The sequence below is a fragment of the Elephas maximus genome, chromosome 4 (genome assembly GCF_024166365.1).
Source record: "Elephas maximus indicus isolate mEleMax1 chromosome 4, mEleMax1 primary haplotype, whole genome shotgun sequence".
Lineage (NCBI taxonomy): Eukaryota > Metazoa > Chordata > Mammalia > Proboscidea > Elephantidae > Elephas > Elephas maximus.
The window spans coordinates 181,573,972-181,592,643 of NC_064822.1; the positions used below are offsets into that span (position 1 = coordinate 181,573,972).

Sequence of the window (18,672 nt, forward strand, 5' to 3'; positions counted from 1 at the left end):
CCAGCCTCTTGTGTGTGTGTGTGGCAGGGGGGTCCTCCATCTCCCCAGGCTCTGCCCCTTTTCCATCTCCATTCACTTCCTCCTCAAACACCTCTTAAATGCAAGTGGCATCTTCTTCCCCTGGTCCCCTGGGCCAACAGAGAGCCCAATACACAGCAGAAGACTCAGTGACTACTGAATAAGACCCAGTCCCTGCCCTTGAACTGTCCCAGGAGGGCCCCAGCACACAGTAGGTGCTCAAAAAATGTTGCCTAAGTGAAACCAGGGGAAAGAAGCAAGGACAGACTGATTGGTGCCATGTGATGGGGAGCACAAGGGGAAAGAGACCTGAGATCAGATAATACGGGCTACCAGCTGTGTGGCTTTGTGCATGTTAACTGACCTCTCTTGAGCCTCAGTTTATTCATCATGCAAGGGGAATAATAATAGTATGTGCTATTATTAAACGAGATGTTGCATGAAGGAGGCCAAGTTCGGTGCCTGGTGCTTGGTAATCACTCAGGGTCCAATACTGCACTACTGTTTGAGATATTAACACCCAAACTTGAAGGAGAGGAAATGGGTTCTGAGTGGTGAAATGACTCCCTAGCCTGTACCAGGCCCAGCTGAGCCTTGGGGGAGGGGGCGGGCATCCTAGCTGGTGCCTCCGAGCCCGGGTACCCTCCTTTGCTGGGATGTAAGGGCAACCAGGGTGCTAGTCTGGAAGCTGCTGGCTCTGTGGCCATGGGCAGGTCCCCTGCCCCTGGGGGCCTCAGTTTCCCCACCTCAACAATGGGGAGATGGGCTTGGGTGATGGCCCCAGTACCCCACTGCTGGCCTCAGTTTCTATGGTAGAAGGAGGTAGGGTGGGTGTGGAGGCCTGTATTGGGCCCTGCAGAGAACCAAGAAGTAGAGTCTGGCTAACTTGAAGCCCAGCCTCCAGGCTCCCAGAAGCTGTTGCTGCACACAGCCTCTTTCTTGGGGAGCAAAGGGGGGAGGGAAACTCCATAAGCCTGTCCTCTCCTGGGTTTCCAAAGAGAATGTCTCTTCCGAGACCAGCCCAGGTCCCATTACCTTGGAGGGTAATGTGCTTAACTCAGCCCTATCACACTCGCCCATGACAAGTGATGGGATGCGGAAGGATGACTGGGGCGCCCTACACAACCAAAACTTCCCTGCACCCTTCTTCCTTCCTGCTCGCAGCTGCAGTGGGATCTTCCCAGGGCCCCTGACTTCTGGGGAAACAGCCACGGCAACTGGGCCAAAGTTCAGGAAGACTTAGAATCAGAACCTCATTGGTCTCCCCCAAAACCCCACGGCACTGTCTCCTGAAGTGGCGGGGGGCGGGGGCCGGCTTGGCAAATGTCCCTCTCCAGGACAGCGGCACCAGCTGAGGGACCCTCAGGGTTTTCCACCCCCCACCTTACTTTCCTCGTATGTAAAATAAACTGCTTGTTGCTGTCGAGTCTATAGGACAGAGTAGAACTGCCCCATAGGGTTTCCAAGTAACAGCTGGTGGACTTGAACTGCCTACCTTTTGGTTAGCAGTCAGCACTTAACCGCCACACCACCATTTCACTCAGGCCTTTTTGGGTGAAGGATTCCCATCTCAGTGCACTCCCTGGGGCCTGGGAAGGGGACAGGCCTCTAGGAGAGGGCCAAGGAAGGTGAGACACACATGGTGGGCTCACACTAGCCACACCCAATGTCCAGGCTGTCCTGGGAATCCCAAGCAGCCACCCAGAGAAGTAGTTTTGGAACCTGGTTGTGTAGGGGCGCCCTCTGCTGGACATTTGCAGAAGCGCCACCTCAGCCTCCTTTCTCTAGTCCCCATGGTTCACCCACACCTATTCTCCCTACACTGGCTGAGCACCCACTATGCACCAAGACTGAGACTATGACCAGCAGAGGAGAGCCCTGGGACTAGATGAGGATACAGGTCATTGGGTGTGGAGGAAGGAGACTGGGCTCGGAATCAAACCCCAGCTCCACTGCTGTGTGCCCTTGGACCAGTTCCTCAACTTCCCTGAACCTGTTTCCTCATATGTCAAATTGAGTTAATACTAGTACCTATCCTGTGGGGCTTCTGTGAGGATTAACTGAGCCATGTGTACAGACATGCGTGCTGCCTTGCACGTAGTAGGGACTAAGTAAATGTTGGTTCCCTTCACCTCTTTTAAGACTTGGTGTGTTCCAAGATCCTATCTATAAACCTGGGCACAGAGGATTTAGAGCTCTGGCCTTCAACTGCCTGGGCTCCACCCTCACCACCTGCTCTTCTTGCCTTTGTGACCTCGGGCAAGTGACTGTACTTCTCCAAGCCTCAGTTTCCTCCTCTAAAACAGGGATCATACCACAAAAAGAGATAATCCTGTAAAAAGCTAATTAGATGGTAGCTGCTATTGTTATTCTTTATACTCATTGTCTTAGTTATCTAGTGCTATTATAACAGAAATATCACAAGTGGGTGACTTTACCAAACAGAAATGTATTCTCTCACAGTTTAGAATGCTAGAAGTCTGAATTCAGGGCACCAGCTCTAGAAGAAGACTCTGGGGAAAGGTCTTTGTCTCTTTTCAGCCTCTGTTCCTTGGAGCTCTCATTTGGCATGTATCTTCTGCCATCTCTGTTCTTTTGCTGCTTGCTTGATCTGCTTTCATATCTCAAGAAAGACTGATTTTGGGAGACACAACTCAAACCATACCACTCATTTCCTCCATCATCATTTCTATTAAGAGAATGAACTCTCTCTCAACAAATGTAAAAATAATTTTAAGGAGACACCAACCCAAAAAGGGTGGTGGACATTTAGACCATAAGCTGTAGTAAAGGGTTGTCAAGCTTTTGGGATCTCTGGGCCGTGCCTGCCTTGGGGTGGGGTTGCCAGTCCCTCAACTCCTTTCTTGTTGTAAAGGGACCTGAAACTCCCTAGGAAGAGCTTGGAGCAACAGTCCCTGCCTGGGGTGGGTGACTTCCCACTGCACAGGGAGTTTTCTCAGAGGAGCCTCGCGTCCCCAAGCCACAGGTGGGCCGGCAGCTTGGGCTGAGAGAGCTAACTGCACAGAGCTCCCCACACTAGGCTGCGTCCAAGTAGCTGTCTCCTGCCTTGTTCCCTGTCTCTAGGCCAGAGTGGAAGCTCTGCGTGCAGAGCCATGCTGTGTACAGGACTCTAGTACTACCCTTACTAACTGGGGGACTTTAGTCAAGCCACTTCCCCTCTCTCAGCCTCCTTTTCCTCATCTGTAAAATGGGCATGATAGTAGCACTGTGAGGATTGACTGAGATAATCCGCTTGAGGCCCCAAGAACATCCCTCAGTACAGAGGGAGTTCAAATGAGTGAACTGTGAAGAAGGGGCCCAGGAAGGGGGTGGGTAAGAGAAGCAGGTTTATGATTTATCAAGCTGGATGGCAGACTCTGTTTTCAATCTGCTGCCAGTCCGGAGGGTGGGGTAGGCAGAACAGGAGGGGGCACTGATGCATGGTGCCAAGGACCCTCAGCAGCCCCCCAGGGGCTCGGTGGAGGAGGCAGCCCAGATGCAGCAGGTGGCTCTTCAGGCATCTTCAGGGGGCAGGGCTGCAGCCTCGGTGATGCCTTTACCCAGAGGGAGGCAACTAAGGACAGCATTAGGCACTGCCACTAGGGGGCAGAGGAGGGTGGTTGGGCAGAGGCGCAGTTGTCCTGCATGACTACAGCCCCACCATTAAGGCAGCCCCCTCCTGTGCCCTGGGCCATGGCGGGTGGAAGGCAGGACCCACAAAGTTTTGAGGATAACTTCCTCTCAGCACCCAACATGGGATTCCCACAAAGAGGACTCTCTGGAATGAAGTCAACATTGACTGAGTGCTGCACCTGCTGTGGCCTGGCTCCTTCCAAACTTCGTGGTCAGGGCCTGCATCTTGCCCTCCAGAGGGGGCATGTTAGCTCCTGGAGGTGTGAACTCTCAGCCCATCAGGCCAGGGAGCTGAGCTGGGAGGCCAGAGATCCAGGTTCAAGTCCCAGCTTTGCCACAGAGTGGCCATCTGACCCTGGACAAGTTCCTTCCCCTCTCTGGGATAACAATTCCTTTTTTTGAGTGCCTGGCACACAGTAGGCACTCATAAATGTGTGCTTCCTTGCCCTCTGGGTTTCAGTCTCTCCACTTGTCAAAGGGGGGGATCAAGTCCTAAAAGTCTGGTATGACTTGCCATATTCCCCTGGTAACTCTTCCCTTAGCCAGTTCTGGGGTTACCTCCTCTGGGAAGCAATCCCTGATTTCCCATACTGGAGGAGTAAGCCCTGGGCTCCTGCAGCCTCCTGTGCTCCCACTGTCAGAGGCATCATTCCCCGGTCTGCAATGATTGTTGACCCTGTGCGACCTTGAGGAGAAGGGCAGCAGCTGTGTCTGCAGCACCCAGTACAGGGCCTGCCAGGAAAAATATCTGCAGGGTTGAGAATGGGGATTCAGGCACACAAACCCGGTTACTAAAAATCCCCTTCACATCCACTTAAAAAAAAAAAAAGGATGTGTTATTGCACCTCTATTCCATACTTGGGGCCCTGGTGGCGCAGTGGTTAAATGTTTGGGTGCTCACCAAAAGGTTGGCAGTTCAAACCCACCAGCTGCTCCGTGGAAACTCTATAGGCGGTTCTACTCCATCCTATAGAGTTGCCATGAGTCGGAATCGGCTCTACGGCAACGGGTATTCCATACTTGGGGAAACTGAGGCATAGAGCAGTGGCTTGCGTAGCAGACGCTTGTGTAGTATGTACCATGTTCTACACACTACATAAATCGCTTATTCCTCACGATCATGGTTCTCAAAGTTTAGTCTGTAGACTAGCACCATCCATCGGAATCTCCTGAGAATTTGTTAGAAATGCAAATTCTCAGGCCCACCCCAGACCTACTGAATCTGAAACTCTGGGGGCTAGGGTCCAACAATCTGTTTTTTAACAAGTTTCCAGGGAGTTCTGATGCTCGCCACAGTTTGAAAATCATTGCCTTACAACAACCCTACAAAGTCACTAGAATTATCCCATTTTACAAAAGGGACAACTGAGGCACAGCAAAAGTAACTGGTTCAAGATATATGCACACCCATGTTTATTGCAGCACTGTTTACAACAGCAAAAAGATGGAAGCAACCAAGGTGCCCATCAATGGATGAATGGTTAAATAAATTATGGTATATTCACACAATGGAATACTACGCATTGATAAAGAACAGTGAGGAATCTGTGAAACATTTCATAACATGGAGGAACCTGGAAGGCATTATGCTGAGTGAAATTAGTTGCAAAAGGACAAATATTGTATAAGACCACTATTATAAGAACTTGAGAAATAGTTTAAACTGACAAGAAAACATTCTTTTGTGGTTACGAGAGAGAGGGGTATTCACATATTAGATAGTAGGTAAGAACTACTTTAGGTGAAGGGAAAGACAACACACAACACAGGGGAGGTCAGCACAATTGGACTAAACCAAAAGCAAAGAAGTTTCCTGAATAAACTGAATGCTTCAAAGGCCAGCATAGCAGGGGCAGGGGTCTGGGGACCTTGGCTTCAGGGGACATCTAAGTCAATTGGCATAATAAAATCTATTAAGAAAACATTCTGCATCCCAAAGAGTGGCGTCTGGGGTCTTAAATGCTAGCAAGCAGCCACCTAAGATGCATCAATTGGTCTCTACCCACCTGGAGCAAAGGAGAATGAAGAACACCAAGGACTAAGGTGATTACAAACCCAAGAGACAGAAAGGGCCACATGAACCAGCGACTACATCATCCTGAGACCAGAAGAACTAGATGGTGCCTGTCTACAACCGATGACTGCCCTGACAAGGAACACAACAGAGAACCCCTGAGGGAGCAGGAGAGCAGTGGGATGCAGACCCCAAATTCTCATAAAAAGACCAGACTTAATGGTCTGACTGAGACTAGAAGGACTCTGGTGGTCATGGCTCCCAGACCTTCTGTTGGCCCAGGACAGGAACCCTTCCCGAAGCCAACTCTTCAGACATGGATTGGACTGGACAATGGGTTGAAGAGGGATGCTGGTGAGGAGTGAGCTTCTAGGATCAGGTGGACATTTGAGACTATGTTGGCATCTCCTGCCTGGAGGGGAGATGAGAGGGTGTAGGGGGTTAGAAGTTGGCGAAAAGGACATGAAAAGAGGGAGTGGAGGGAGAGAGCAGGCTGTCTCATTAGGGGGAGAGTAACTGGGAGTGTGTAGCAAGGTGTATATGGGTTTTTGTGTGAGAGAGTGACTTGATTTGTAAACTTTCACTTAAAGCACAATAAAAATTATTAAAAAAAAAATAAGTAACTGGTTCAGGACCACGCAGCTGTACAGAGTACCAGGATTCGAATCCTGGCAGTTTGCCTTCAGAGACACGCTTTTGGAGACGTGTGTGTGTGTGTGTGTGTGTGTGTACAATCAGCTTTCTTTGGCCATTCAATAACAACTCCGTATTGAGCACCTACTTTGAGCCAAGCACCGTAGTAGGTGCTGGGGCCAAGGGCCCTGGCTCTCACAGAAACTAGTTTAAGGAGAAGGTGGGATATGGCCTCTTAGAGTAGGTAGAGACCCGCACGTTACACCCTTGAGGCCGGGCTGGGAGACCCCTTTAAAAGGCGGGGCCTGGCGGCGGAACTGTGGAGCTTCGCTGAGAGGAGCGTCCGGGAGGCCTAAAGCACTGCACCCGGAAGTAGTGTGGGCAAGCGGGAGCTGTGCCGCCGGAGGCCTCACCGCTATGGGCCGCAACAAGAAAAAGAAGCGAGATGGCGACGATCGGCGGCCCCGGCTCGTTCTCAGCTTCGACGAGGATAAGAGGCGGTGAGTGGAAAGGCCAAATCGAGTTCCTCTCCGGCCGACCGGCAAGGCTAACGCAGGTCCGGACCGCCACGCCCACGTGGAGGCCCTTCCGGCCCCGCCCCCTGGGCGCTCTGGACTCCTTTTCGACTTCCATCCGGTCGCGGAATGGAAGAGCCCGCTTCCGGCCCCAGCCGTGCGGCCGCGAATGGCTCGTCCCCGCTCTCGGTCCACCCTTCGTGGCGCCCCCCAGCCGCCCAGCGCCTACTGTATACACCGAGAGCTGGGCACTCGGGTTGGCTTCGATCCCCACAACCCCGCCCAGGGCTTTTAGCCGTTGTTGATGAGTGAATAAGTGAATGAAACGAGAATGGCTTAAGTTCATTCATTCCTTCACCAGACGTTTATTGTGCTCCTGCAGTGTGCCGGGCCTCGAGCCAGGGAGCAGAACTTCTGAACTTTAGCGTCTGGTCCTTCAAATGGGGGGACTGGGTGCCACCGTGGCACATGGTAGTGAATAAGCGGAAAGCCCAGTGCTGTTTGCTGGAACGGATGGGAACTGACTCCAGGGAGACGAAGAGGCCAGGTGTCACATAACCCCAGTTGCAGTCCAGTTCCCTCCAACTCATGGTGACACCGTGGGTGTCAGAGTAGAACTGTGCTCCATAGGGTTTTCAATGCCTGATTTTTTGGAAGTAGATCGCCAGGCCTTTCTTCCAAGGCACCTCTGGGTGGACTCAAACCTCCAACCTTTTGGATAGCATCCAAGCACATTAATCGTTTGCACACACAGGAACTTCAGATATCAAATTAAAAAAAAAAAAAGTTGGCACGGCATTGATTCTGACTCACAGTGGCTGTATAGAAGTAGAACTGCCCTGTAGGGTTTCCGAGGCAATAATCTTTATGGATGCAGACCGCTAGGGCTTCCTCCTGTGGTGTGGCTGGTAGGTTCGAACCACCGACCTTTTGTTTAGCTGCCGAGCACTTAACCATTGTGCCACAGGGATCCTTAAGATATCAGATAAAACTGGTTAAAAATCCATTGCTGATGAGTCGATTCCAACTCATAGTGACCCTACAGGACAGAGTAGAACTGGCCCATAGGCTTTCCAATGGCAGCTGGTAGATTAGAACTGCCAGCCTTTGTGTTAGCAGCTGTAGCTCTTGAGATATCAGATGGGGGAAATGCTGAGACATCATCAGGAAGCCCCCAGAGGAGCATCAACAGACCCTCCAGGTAGGACAAGGTTGCAGGTGACCTGGGCAAATGGGGTGTTGGTTAGTGGAGGGTCTCTGGAGGTCTGGGTGAGGGTGGCCTTGAAGGCCGTGCTAATAATTTAATTCACTGGGTAATGGAGCCGTGGAAAGGGTCCTTTGCCTATTTTGTGTGTGCCCACAACTTATGCCCACCACCTGGCCCAGTTGCTTGAAGCTGAGAGCTCTGGAGGGTATTGAGTGAAAAGAGGCAGCATCCTCCTCTTTCTCCTAACCTTATACTCTCTGCAACTTTGGGTAAGCAACCTAGCTTCTCTCTGCCTCAGTGTCCCCATTTGTAAAATGGGGAGTAGCACTCGACTACTAACCAAAAGGTCGATGGTTCTAACCCACCAGTGGCTCTGCAGGAGAAAAGACTTGGCGACGTGCCCTCGTAAAGGTTACGGCCTTGGAAACCCTATGAGGCAGTTCTAGTCTGTCCTGTAGGGTCGACTTGACGCCACCTAACAATAACAACAGCTACTACACAGTGTGTGTGAGGATTAAGTGAGTTAATGTCTGCAGATCTTTGAAATGGTACTGAGCGCAGTGTTGACTGCTTTTCTCTGCCTGGAGCAAGCTCTTCTTTCCTTGCAGCCCTTGCTGACTGGCCCTGCCTCCTTCTCACAGGGAATACCTGACAGGCTTCCACAAGCGGAAGGTGGAGCGGAAGAAGGCAGCCATTGAGGAGCTCAAACAGCGGCTGAAGGCAGAGCAGAAGAAGCTCCGAGAGGAGGTGCGGAGGGGGAGGGCAGGAGGCAGTCTCCGTGTGTAGCTGAGGGGCAAGGGGGGTGTTGGCAGGACTGGGGAGCAGTTCATCCAGGTGGAGAGACACCTGGGGCTTAGGATGTGATCTCCTCCTGGTCTTGCCCTCTGAGCCATGGTCCCACTCCCCCTAGAGGTGAGCAATGTCCCTGCCCAGGGTTGGGCTGAGAGGCCATACTCACAGTGTTCTCTTGCCTTTGGGTTTCAGCGCCACCAGGAGTACTTAAAGATGTTGGCAGAGAGAGAGGAAGCTCTGGGTAAGTCCCATCCTTGACCCGACATGGAGAAGAGCCAGCAGACGTAAGGTTATCTGTCCTTTGTGGTGAGGGGGCTGCACAGAGGCGAACTGCCCCAGCTCTCAGGGTCTTAGTAGTGGCTTGGGGGCCAAAGAGTTCTCAGGCACCTCTTAAGTATGAGAGGTTCAGAGACCAGGAGGAGACCTAAAGCTCCAGGTAAACTGATCCTGAGCAGACAGCCCAGTTTCTGGGGCCTGGAGGAACTGGGGGTGGCAGCTCCAGTGTCATGCAGGGTCTGTCCAAGGGGGGAACCTGGTGGTCTAAGGTCCCCCTGGAGCATGAAGGAAGGAGCAGCTCTCTTACTTTCAGCCACAGGCCAGGCTCTGGGACCTGTTTTTTCACTGATGCCCTCCCCTAGAGTGGCGAGGCTGTCACACTCCAGGGCAGGGAGGGGGCCTGAAGCCCGGCTGCTTGTGCCCTGGGGTTGATGACCAGGTCTGTGCCCACCCCACACAGATGAGGCAGACGAGCTGGACCGGCTGGTGACGGCAAAGACAGAGTCGGTGCAGTACGACCATCCCAACCACACAGTCACCGTGACCACCATCAGTGACCTGGACCTCTCAGGAGCCCGGCTGCTCGGGCTGCCCCCGCCTGAGGTGAGTCCCAGTGACACTGGCTTGTCAAGGGGCTGCTGAGTGCTGGTCCATGGCTTGTAGATTCTGGCGCAAGGGGCTCATCCCTACCGGGCCCCTTCAGGGCCTGGACAAAATCCGCATGGCTTCCGAGGCCCCACCACAAGTGGCTACAGGAGCTGGACAAGTGTCAGTACATTAGGGGTTGTTCATAGTACCTGGCTCACGGGGCTGCTGTGGGGATGGAAGTAGCTAATCCACATACAGCACTCCACACGGCACCCAGCCTGGAGTGCGTGCCTGCTATAGGTGTGGCAGTGGAGGGTGGTGAAACACAGCTCTCCTGGGGTGTACGCCCTGTCCCAGGCCTGTGAGGTAACAAATCACATCCCTAGTGACAGAGGCGTGATTGCTCAGGGTGCCCACCCAGGCCTCCGATCGTCCACTCTAGAACAGTCCTTTCTCCTGTGCTGCTTTAGCAGGGGGCGGGGGCCGAGGAGGAGGTGTCCTCTTTGGAGAAGCCAACCAAAGCCTTACCCAGGAAGTCCAAGGACCCCCTGCTGTCCCAACGGTGAGCCCTGCCTGTCCTCTGCTATGGTCCCTCTCCTCATGGCTGGCATTGGTGACTGGGCCTGTGGAGCCATCTCCCACTGACCCATGGAGGGTGGCATGGGGCAGATGTGGGACCGAGAGTAGCTCTCTGCTCTGCTTTGAGTGGTCCTCAGCCTCTCCTCACTGTCCTTTCTCCTCTGAGAAGGTCCACCCCCAGGTGCTCTTGGTGCCCAGGTGAAAGGCCTTTCTGTTGATGAGCTGAGGAGCCGGCAGGCCCGCTGGGGTCAGAGCAGGCCGGCTTGGGGGTGAATTTGGTGCTGCAGCATCCAGGCCCTGTCATGACCCCCCTCCCTGGCTGTCAGTCACCCCCAACCCAGCCTCCCTCCACTGCCCTGCTCCCCAGGGTGAACTGAGGCCCTGGCCTCACCAGCCTTCCACCCTCCCACAGGATCTCTTCCCTCACAGCATCACTGCATGCACACAGGCGTAAAAAGGTCAAGAAGAAACACCCCCGACGGGCCCAGGACTCAGCTAAGAAGCCCCCAAGTGCCACTCGCACGAGCAAAACCCAGCGCCGCCGGCTGACAGGCAAAGCCCGACACAACAGGGAGTGAGCCTGAGAACCAGGCCGCACCCAAGCTTCCACTGCCAGGACCTGTCCTGTCTCCCCTTGGCTCTCCTAGGTAGTGACTCCACGGCCCAAGGGTGGAATGCTAGGACCCCTCAGGGGGCAAGTTGCCTCTGCCTGAGGACCACCCTTTGGAGCCAACCTTGGGGCGTGTCCCATATGTCTGCCCCTCTCCCAGCACTCATCAGGTTGTGAAGCTACGTCCATTTGTGGTTTGTTCGCCCCGGCCTTGGTTCTGTGAGTCAGGAGTAGGCTTCTGGGATGTAGAAATGGTTAGGGGGTAGTGGGTCCTTCCTCATTCTCCAGCAATTTTCCCTGTAGTATAAGCGTAACCATTGGTAGATCCAGAGCCCACCTGCTGGTCTGAGGAGCAGGCACCAGGCCAGGGTGGGTAGCAGTGACCAGTGCCAGCTCTGCCCTCAAGTGGCTGAGACTTTGGGTCGGTCGCTTGTTGGTCTTATCAGTCTCCTTAGCTGAGTTGAAGGGGTGGAAGCAGGTGAGTTCTGGAGCCCTCCCCAGCCCCAAGCTGCAGCTTCCCTAGGCTTCCAGAAGCTCCCAGATGGAGCCTAACAAAGAAGGAGCAGTTCAGCCTTACTTTTTAGAGAAGATCTGTTTCAGTTTGTGTAACAGTGTAGCCTTCAGGGCAGGCCCATCAGGAGCCAGGAGGTGTGCCGGCAGAGACCGCCATCGCTCTAGACTCCTTTCAGATCTTCAAGTGTGGCTTCGCCGCCAGTGAAAACCAGCCTGCTCCCTTCTTGTCCCAGCTTGTGAGTGACCCAGAAGGAGGCTCTGCCTCACTGCCCTGAAGGCCCCTCAGCTTCCTCCTACTGCCCACTGCCTTCCCCTGTGCTTAGGGTGGGGTGACTCACCCTGCTTGGCTGCCTCCATGCCTGACAGAGGGTGTGGTCTGAGGCAGGGCTCTTCAGGTGGTTCTGGAACTCAACTCAATGCATCACATGTGGGCCCTGCCCACCCAGACCCCAGTGAGTATGAGCAGGGCTGAGCCCTGGGAATTAGCAAACACAGCAAGCCTTGAATCTGGGCTCTGCCATGTCCAATGGGTGAGCGCCTTGCAGTGCTGACCTCTGGGTCTGATTCCTTAAATGAGACCATGGGTATGAACTTCCCATAGCACTGGCATTCCCTGGGTGCACCTTCAGCGGTGCTCACAACTGCTGCCATCAGCTCACATCTGACCCAGGTTCTGTCACCCATCTCCAATGACATGGGGTCATTTACAGCTTCCATTTACAATATGTAATGTTTACAAGTATTAAATTCTCATCCGCTTCCTCCCGTGTATGCCGTCAGTTCTTCCAGCAAACCAGGGAGATTGAGTCACAGTGATTTGGCCAATGTGAGGATCAGGAGTGGAGGAATCGATTCCCTGGAGAACCAATGTCAGAGGCATCCTCTCGTGGCTAATAAAACATGGTCCTCAGATCTGGAGGACACAGACATACGGAGGTCCCCCTGGAGCTCAGGGGCTTCAAGTGTTAGAGGACAGACACCTATCCAAGTCCAGGGCGGGGCACAGAGCAGGGAGAAGCGCATTGAAGAAGGCTTCACCACCTCAGCTGGAGCTGGGATTTAAACTGTCATGGCCTCTGGCTGGACACGAACATCCCCAGGGAAGGATTCAGAGGGTAGAGGGGCCCAGGCCACACCCCAGGTACATGTATTAACCCTGCCAGACTAGATGAACAACCCCAAGGAAACCCAGGCTCTGAGATCAGAGTATGACCTCCAGGAGGTGCCACTCACATGATCCACAATGTGAAAGGTGCCCCAGGAGCCTTGCAAGTCCTGCACAAGGTGCCAGTGGAGTGGGCCCTTAAGGGAGGGGAGGCCTGGGAGGTCTTCCTAGAGGGGATGATATTTGAGTCAGAACTAAGGAAGTGAAAATCTTTTGCGGTGACTGTTTCAGAGGTACTTTGCATAGAGTAGAGAAGGCCAGGAGATGAGTTTGGCTTGACTCAAAACTTCAAAGATAGTTTGACTTAATTGCAATATTAAAAAATCTTGAGATTTCCTATCAAAGTTCAGATTTCTGGCTTCTCCAGTAAAAAGGCAGACCTGTCTGCATTGGGTCACCACTTAATAGGGTCGGATAGGCTAGAGCCAGCCAGCTGCCCTCTTTAGAGACTGACCCGTTGGCCCCTGCTCCCTGCCACCACAGGCCTGCCCAGAACATTTGACTCTCCAGCAGGCCTGTGGGTGGGGTGAGTGACTTGCCCTTGGCTTAGACTTACTGAGTGGTGAGACCGCACTATCCGCAATCCTTTCCCCCATCTCTGAAGAGGGGTGTTCCAGCCAGAGGGCACAGCATGAGCAAAGGTGTGGAGGTGAGCAAGCATGGGATCTTCAGGGGGCAGGAGGAGGGTGAGGCTGAGATGAATGGTGACAAGTGGTGATTGCCCTGGCTGCAACCTTTACACCCCTAGCCCTGCAGCATCACACTGTCATCAAGTAACTGAGTGGCTCTGGGCAACTTGCTTGAGCCTTGAGTTTCCCTTCCATAAGGTGGTGATAATGACAGCTGCCCTTCACTGTGTCACACACTAATGTGTGTGCAGGGAGGGCCACCTGGTCCTTTTGGGAAAAAGAGGAGCTATTAGGATTAAGAGCCCCTTGTCTGGCCTCAACCACCCTCACTACCACCATCTCCCCAAGAACAAGGGGCGGAGGGGCTTCTTCCAACAGTCACCTTTGCTCTTCGCTAACACACCTTTGGCTGCTTCCAGAAAACAGTCTCGAGAGGTTACACCCCACCTCACCCATTGTCTTCCAGTCGATTCCAACTCATAGTGATCCTGTCAGACAAAGTAAAACCGCTCCATAGGGTTTCCTAGCTGCAATCTATGAAAGCAGATTGCCTGGTCCTGTGGAGCAGCTGGTGGGTTTGAACCACCAACCTTATGGTTAGTAGCAGAGTGCTTAACCACTGCACCACCAGGGCTCCTTTGGAATGGTTAAGCAACACCAAAAGTCACCTTCTCATGGCTAAGACACCGTCCTCACATCTCATGGAGGAGACACATGAGGTCGAGGGTTTAATAACCCCTTCTCTGTCTTCTCATTTTCTCTCCTTCCAGGATGGAGCCTGCTGCCCACCTACCCACCATCTTCCCATGCTCTTGAGGGGCCCCACTCATCTCCAGAGCGAGGGAGAACACTCAGGCCCACCCACCAACCTGGCCCCATTGACTTCCCCTCGGGCCTCCCTCCACTAGTCACCTGGCCTCCTGTTTCTCAAACACACCAGGCGGGCTCCTGCCTCAGGGCACCTGTGCTTGCTGTGCCTGCTGCCTGAAACACTCTTCCCTCAGGGGTCTGCAGGCTCTGCCTTGTCTCCTTCAGGCCTTTGCCCAAATGTCACCATCTCGGTGAGACTGAATACCACGCACCTTATTTGCATTCTTAGCAATCCCCTTGGTGGGCCACAAGTATCTTCTTTTGCATAGTCCCACCCAATCATTGTGTGGGAGTCACCAAGACTACGCTGATTTAAAATTTAACACCTCCCACTTCCAGCCCCCTTCCCTGCTTCATTTTTCTCCTTAGCACCTATCACCAGCCAGCACACTCCATATTTTGCGTATTTCTCTTGTTTGGGGTCTTTTCTCTCCACTGGTAAGAATGTAAGTAAGCACCATGAAAGTTTTTGTTTGCCGATGTCTCTTCAGCACACACAACTGATAAAGTCGGGGCCCATAAGGATTTGATGAACCTTCAGGAGTGCCACCCTGAGGCAGCTCCAGGTTTTACTGATGGGTGAGGGCCAGGGGTAGAGGGGCGGGGCCATCCCCTGTGCGGCAAACTCAAACTGAGCTTCCACCTCACCCCCGCACTGCCTCTGGGACAGGCTCTGGCTCCACTTACCTTATCCAAGCTTCATAATACTCCTATGGGTATGTGTGGTTCAGTGAATTACTTAATAGGGCTCTTCTAGCATTGGTTTTGTAGGGGGTCAGTGAAAAAGAGACTCTCAATGAGATGGATTGACACAGTGGCTGCAACAATGGGCTCAAACCAAACAACTATTTTGAGGGTGGCACAGGACCCGGCAATGTTTTGTCGCTATGAGTTGGAACTGACTTGATTGCACATAGCAACATAACAACAGCATAGTCTTTATGACTCTCACACAATGATTGGGTAGGACTATGCAAAGAAGATACTTGTGGCCCACCAATGGGGTTGCTAAGAATGCAAATAAGGTGCATGGCACTCTTGTGGGGGTGTGGCCATGCAAATAAGGTGTATGGAACCCTAAGGAGGTGATTGGTCAGTGTTCCCATTCCACTAAGGTTAAAAGAACCAATCCCAGAGCAGAGGGAGACCTGACTACCACTAAGAAAGAAGTGGTAGGAGTGGAGTGTATTCTTTGGACTCAGGATCCCTGCCCTGAGAACCTCCTAGAACCAGGAGACGGAGAGCTGTAATCCCTGAGATGGTGAGAGACAGTGAGAAGCAGCAGCAGGGAAATGCTGGCAGCAGAACCAGGAAACCAGCAGGAGACTGCAGGATGGGCTTCCCAGCCCAGGGAGCAACAAAGCTGAGTGACTTCAGGCAGGAGGCTTGCTGGAGGACTGGGGTGCCCCTGAGCACTTACTGTTAGAGCGAAAGAGCTTTCTAACACTTGTCCAGGCAGGGCAGAGGCTGAACTGAGGGGCCAAAGGCCAGAGAGAGGCCTGCCTGTGGTACGGCTGCGAAGTGGCTGTCCTGATCGAAGAAATGTATCCTGAGTTGTCCCTGATCCTGAATTACAACCTCTTCCCTAGTAAATGGTGTAACTGAGTAGGGTCTGTGAGTTCCGTGTGTCCATTGCAACAAATTGTTGGACCCAGCAGAGAAGTAGAGAGTGCCATGGGAGGGACAGTCAGTGTTAGAACTGGTAAAAAGGTTGGAGAGAGGAGGTATGTCTGAGCTCTGCCTCGGAGGAGTTGGCCTTGAGCTGGTTGTGCTGACAATGATTCTCCTGCCCCGTTGTGCGGTGAGGGGAGGTCAGGCATCTCCGCGTGCCATTTTTACACCTGGCGCCATTTTTACAGTATGTATGTTTTATTATCCCTCCTTTACTGTAAAACTCCTGACTATGAATCGGAATCGACTCCACAGCAACAAATTTGGTTTGAGGTTTTACGGTAAAATAGTAGTAGTAGTAGCATCAGAATCTAACTTCAGGAGGGATAATCAGAGTCTCCATCAGCATAAAGCTGAGCCTTACGAGGTGGAGGTCATGTTTCCAGTCCTCCAGGTCTCGCTAAGCATGACACTGAGACACCAGCCGGGTGAAAGTGAAAGAAGAAAACTATTTGGTTGGCCAAGCAAGGGAGCACACTGGGACCTGCGTTGCCGACAGGACTCCCCAATCTGCAGGCACAGGGGGTTTACATGGGGAGGAAAGTGGGGTGGGCTCTTCCGGGCGTGTTCAGGAGCGTGGCCCATCAGGATTGGGGGACAGCTCCTGTGATGGTGCTGATGTCATCAGGTCGGTGCAGTTGCACTGAGGCCGGAGGGAAAATGGCGGCTTAGCTCCTCCCAGCAGCTGCCCATCTCAGTCAGATATACCACCACTCTCCAACCTTTTTACCAATTCTGATACTAGGAGTTCTTCCCACAGCATGCTGTACTTCTGAGTTTGATAATCTGTTGCAGTTACGTGGTTTATTAAGGAAGTAACAGGGTACAACTGGGGATGAGGATCAGGAAGCATGCAGGTAGTCTGGAAGGCTCCCCCAAAGAGAAGAGCACATCCCTCCGCTCTTGAGTGCAGGACAGTGTGCTCAGCTCCTCTTGCCCCTTCTCTCTGCTATGCACACCCCCTCAAAGCCATGCAAACCTCCTCTTGTACCTCTGAGGACAGGTTCCTCTTGGCTCTGCCATCGGTCACTGCCAACTCTGCCTCAGAGCCCATTCCACGCCTATCATCACCTTCAGTGTTATAACCCTTGACCCATGTTACAGCTCTTTTAGAAGGTTCCTTGCCCCTTTTCTTGTTGCTTCTCTCTTGCCTTTTGCCCTTTCTGCTTCTTCCTGCTTTGGGTTTGAAAAATCTCTGTGGCATTGGCTGCATATATACACAAACTCCTCATCGATTTCAAGGCAGGGTCCTCCCACCGCGGACAAACTGACCAATCCCCTCTGGATAGGCCACAGACACTTCATTTGCATAGTATGCTATAGTCACTTCATTTGCATAGTATATTGACCAATCCCTGCAAGGTGCATACCAATCACAGGGCAGGCTGCAGCCAAGGGCCAGACAAAAAATATCAAACTGTACTTGTTTATAGCTTACCCAGGAAATGTCAATCAACCTGGACAAAAGTAAAAACTCTCTGGAGTAGGAAACTAGAGCAAAGACTGTTGATGTGGTGAAAAACATGTGAAACACATTAGTAAATAAGCACAAATAAGTCCATGCTTACCTTGCTTTCTAGGTACTCTGTCCCTGTCAGGGATTGTGGATTTGAAAAGAGGCTTTGATTCTGTAGGAAGGTGCTGTGGGGTGGAGAGAGATGCCAGCCATACCTAGAAGCAGAATCTTTGATGTGGTGAAAAAACGTAAAATTGTTCACTACAGATTAGTAAGGAAGCACAAGTAAGTCCGTGCTTACCCTGTGTAGTTTTAGTCCTGCACGTGCATTCTGCGCTTACTAGATGCCCAAACTGTTGGAATGCACTTCTTACTTTGTATGATTTCATTTCGTCCTCACAGCAACGCTATAAGCAGATGCCATATTTTGGACTGCCAGAAGGACGCATCAGTCTGAGCAGAAATACAACCAGAATACTCCTTAGAAGCAAGGATGGCGAGACTTGGACATGTTATCAGGAAAAAGACATCATGCTTGGTAAAGTAGAGGGCAACATATAAAACGGGGGGAACCCTCCATGAGCTGGGGTGACACAATACCTACAACCATGGACTCAGACGGACCAAGGATGAGGAAGATGGCTCAGGACCCGCCTGGCAGCGTTTCCTTTTATACATAAAGTTGCTATGAGTCAGAGCCAACTCGATGGCAACTAACAGCAATCCCCATTTAATAGATTTAATAGCTATTACTATCTTATTTTATAGATAAGGAAACTGAGGCACAGAAGGGTGAAGTCTCTAGCCCAAGGTCTGAGTTAAAGGTAGTCTAGTGGACTGTGACAAGCATGAGGAAGCGGGCTGAACCTAGGGGAAAAAGATCAGGGAAATTGATCTCCACCGGAGGCTAAATCTGCCAGTGCCAGTCCTCTCAAGGGTCCCCTGGGGACCCTGACCGGGGAGCGGCCAGGCTAAACGTGCTGCGGGTCCCGCGCTCAGGAGGCGTCTGAGACACGCCCTCATCGGCCCCGCCCCTTGTTGTCGAATTGCCCAATCCCACAGCCTCCATGCAAATGAAGCACCTAGAGAGAGCCTATGCGAGCGCATCAGGGGCGTGGTTTCCCGTTCCCCTCCCGGGTAACGTTCTGATTCATTGTTAAAATAAAGAGGCCGTGACCCCCGCCTCCCACCCGGCACCCCAGTGCGTGGAAACCCGAGCCGAGGTTCGTATCGGGCGGCGGAAAAATGAGGACTGGGAGGACAGGGCGGCAAAGGATACGGGGCGGGACTGGCTGGCTGGCTGGCTGCAGAGGTCCAGGGGTCCTTTCTCTGGGTGGGGCACGCGTATCCTCTAAGGTTTTTCATTACTACATTCACGTCTAAAGTGCACTTTAGAGAAAGGGTCTGCACGTTGGGGGTGGAGGGAATGGGAAAGCGAGGGGAACGTGGAGCAGAACCTCCGCCTCACCCCCAGCCCCCGGGAAAATGAGCAGCGTTCTCCGT

General features: G+C 52.6%; 1 protein-coding gene across 6 annotated transcripts; it reads left to right on the forward strand.

Annotated features, from left to right (window-relative positions):
• The first annotated feature begins 6,643 nt into the window (after window positions 1-6,643).
• NOL12 (nucleolar protein 12) lies at window positions 6,644-18,548 on the forward strand. Of its 6 annotated transcripts, XR_007517397.1 has the most exons (7): window positions 6,811-8,014; window positions 8,662-8,767; window positions 9,005-9,053; window positions 9,549-9,691; window positions 10,147-10,238; window positions 10,668-10,902; window positions 17,572-17,646. XR_007517397.1 is itself a non-coding variant. In XM_049884394.1 (6 exons), the coding sequence occupies exons 1-6, from the start codon at window positions 6,716-6,718 to the stop codon at window positions 18,522-18,524; spliced, it is 705 nt and encodes a 234-aa protein (XP_049740351.1). In that variant the 5' UTR covers window positions 6,644-6,715; the 3' UTR covers window positions 18,525-18,548. The 6 variants fall into 6 exon arrangements, 5 of the variants coding, with proteins under 5 accessions (XP_049740351.1, XP_049740355.1, XP_049740356.1 ...); XM_049884394.1 differs by lacking the exons at window positions 6,811-8,014; window positions 10,147-10,238; window positions 10,668-10,902 and adding exons at window positions 6,644-6,798; window positions 18,337-18,548 and having other exon boundaries at window positions 17,572-17,707; XM_049884398.1 differs by lacking the exons at window positions 6,811-8,014; window positions 17,572-17,646 and adding an exon at window positions 6,644-6,798 and having other exon boundaries at window positions 10,668-12,139.
• Window positions 18,549-18,672: the final 124 nt, after the last annotated feature.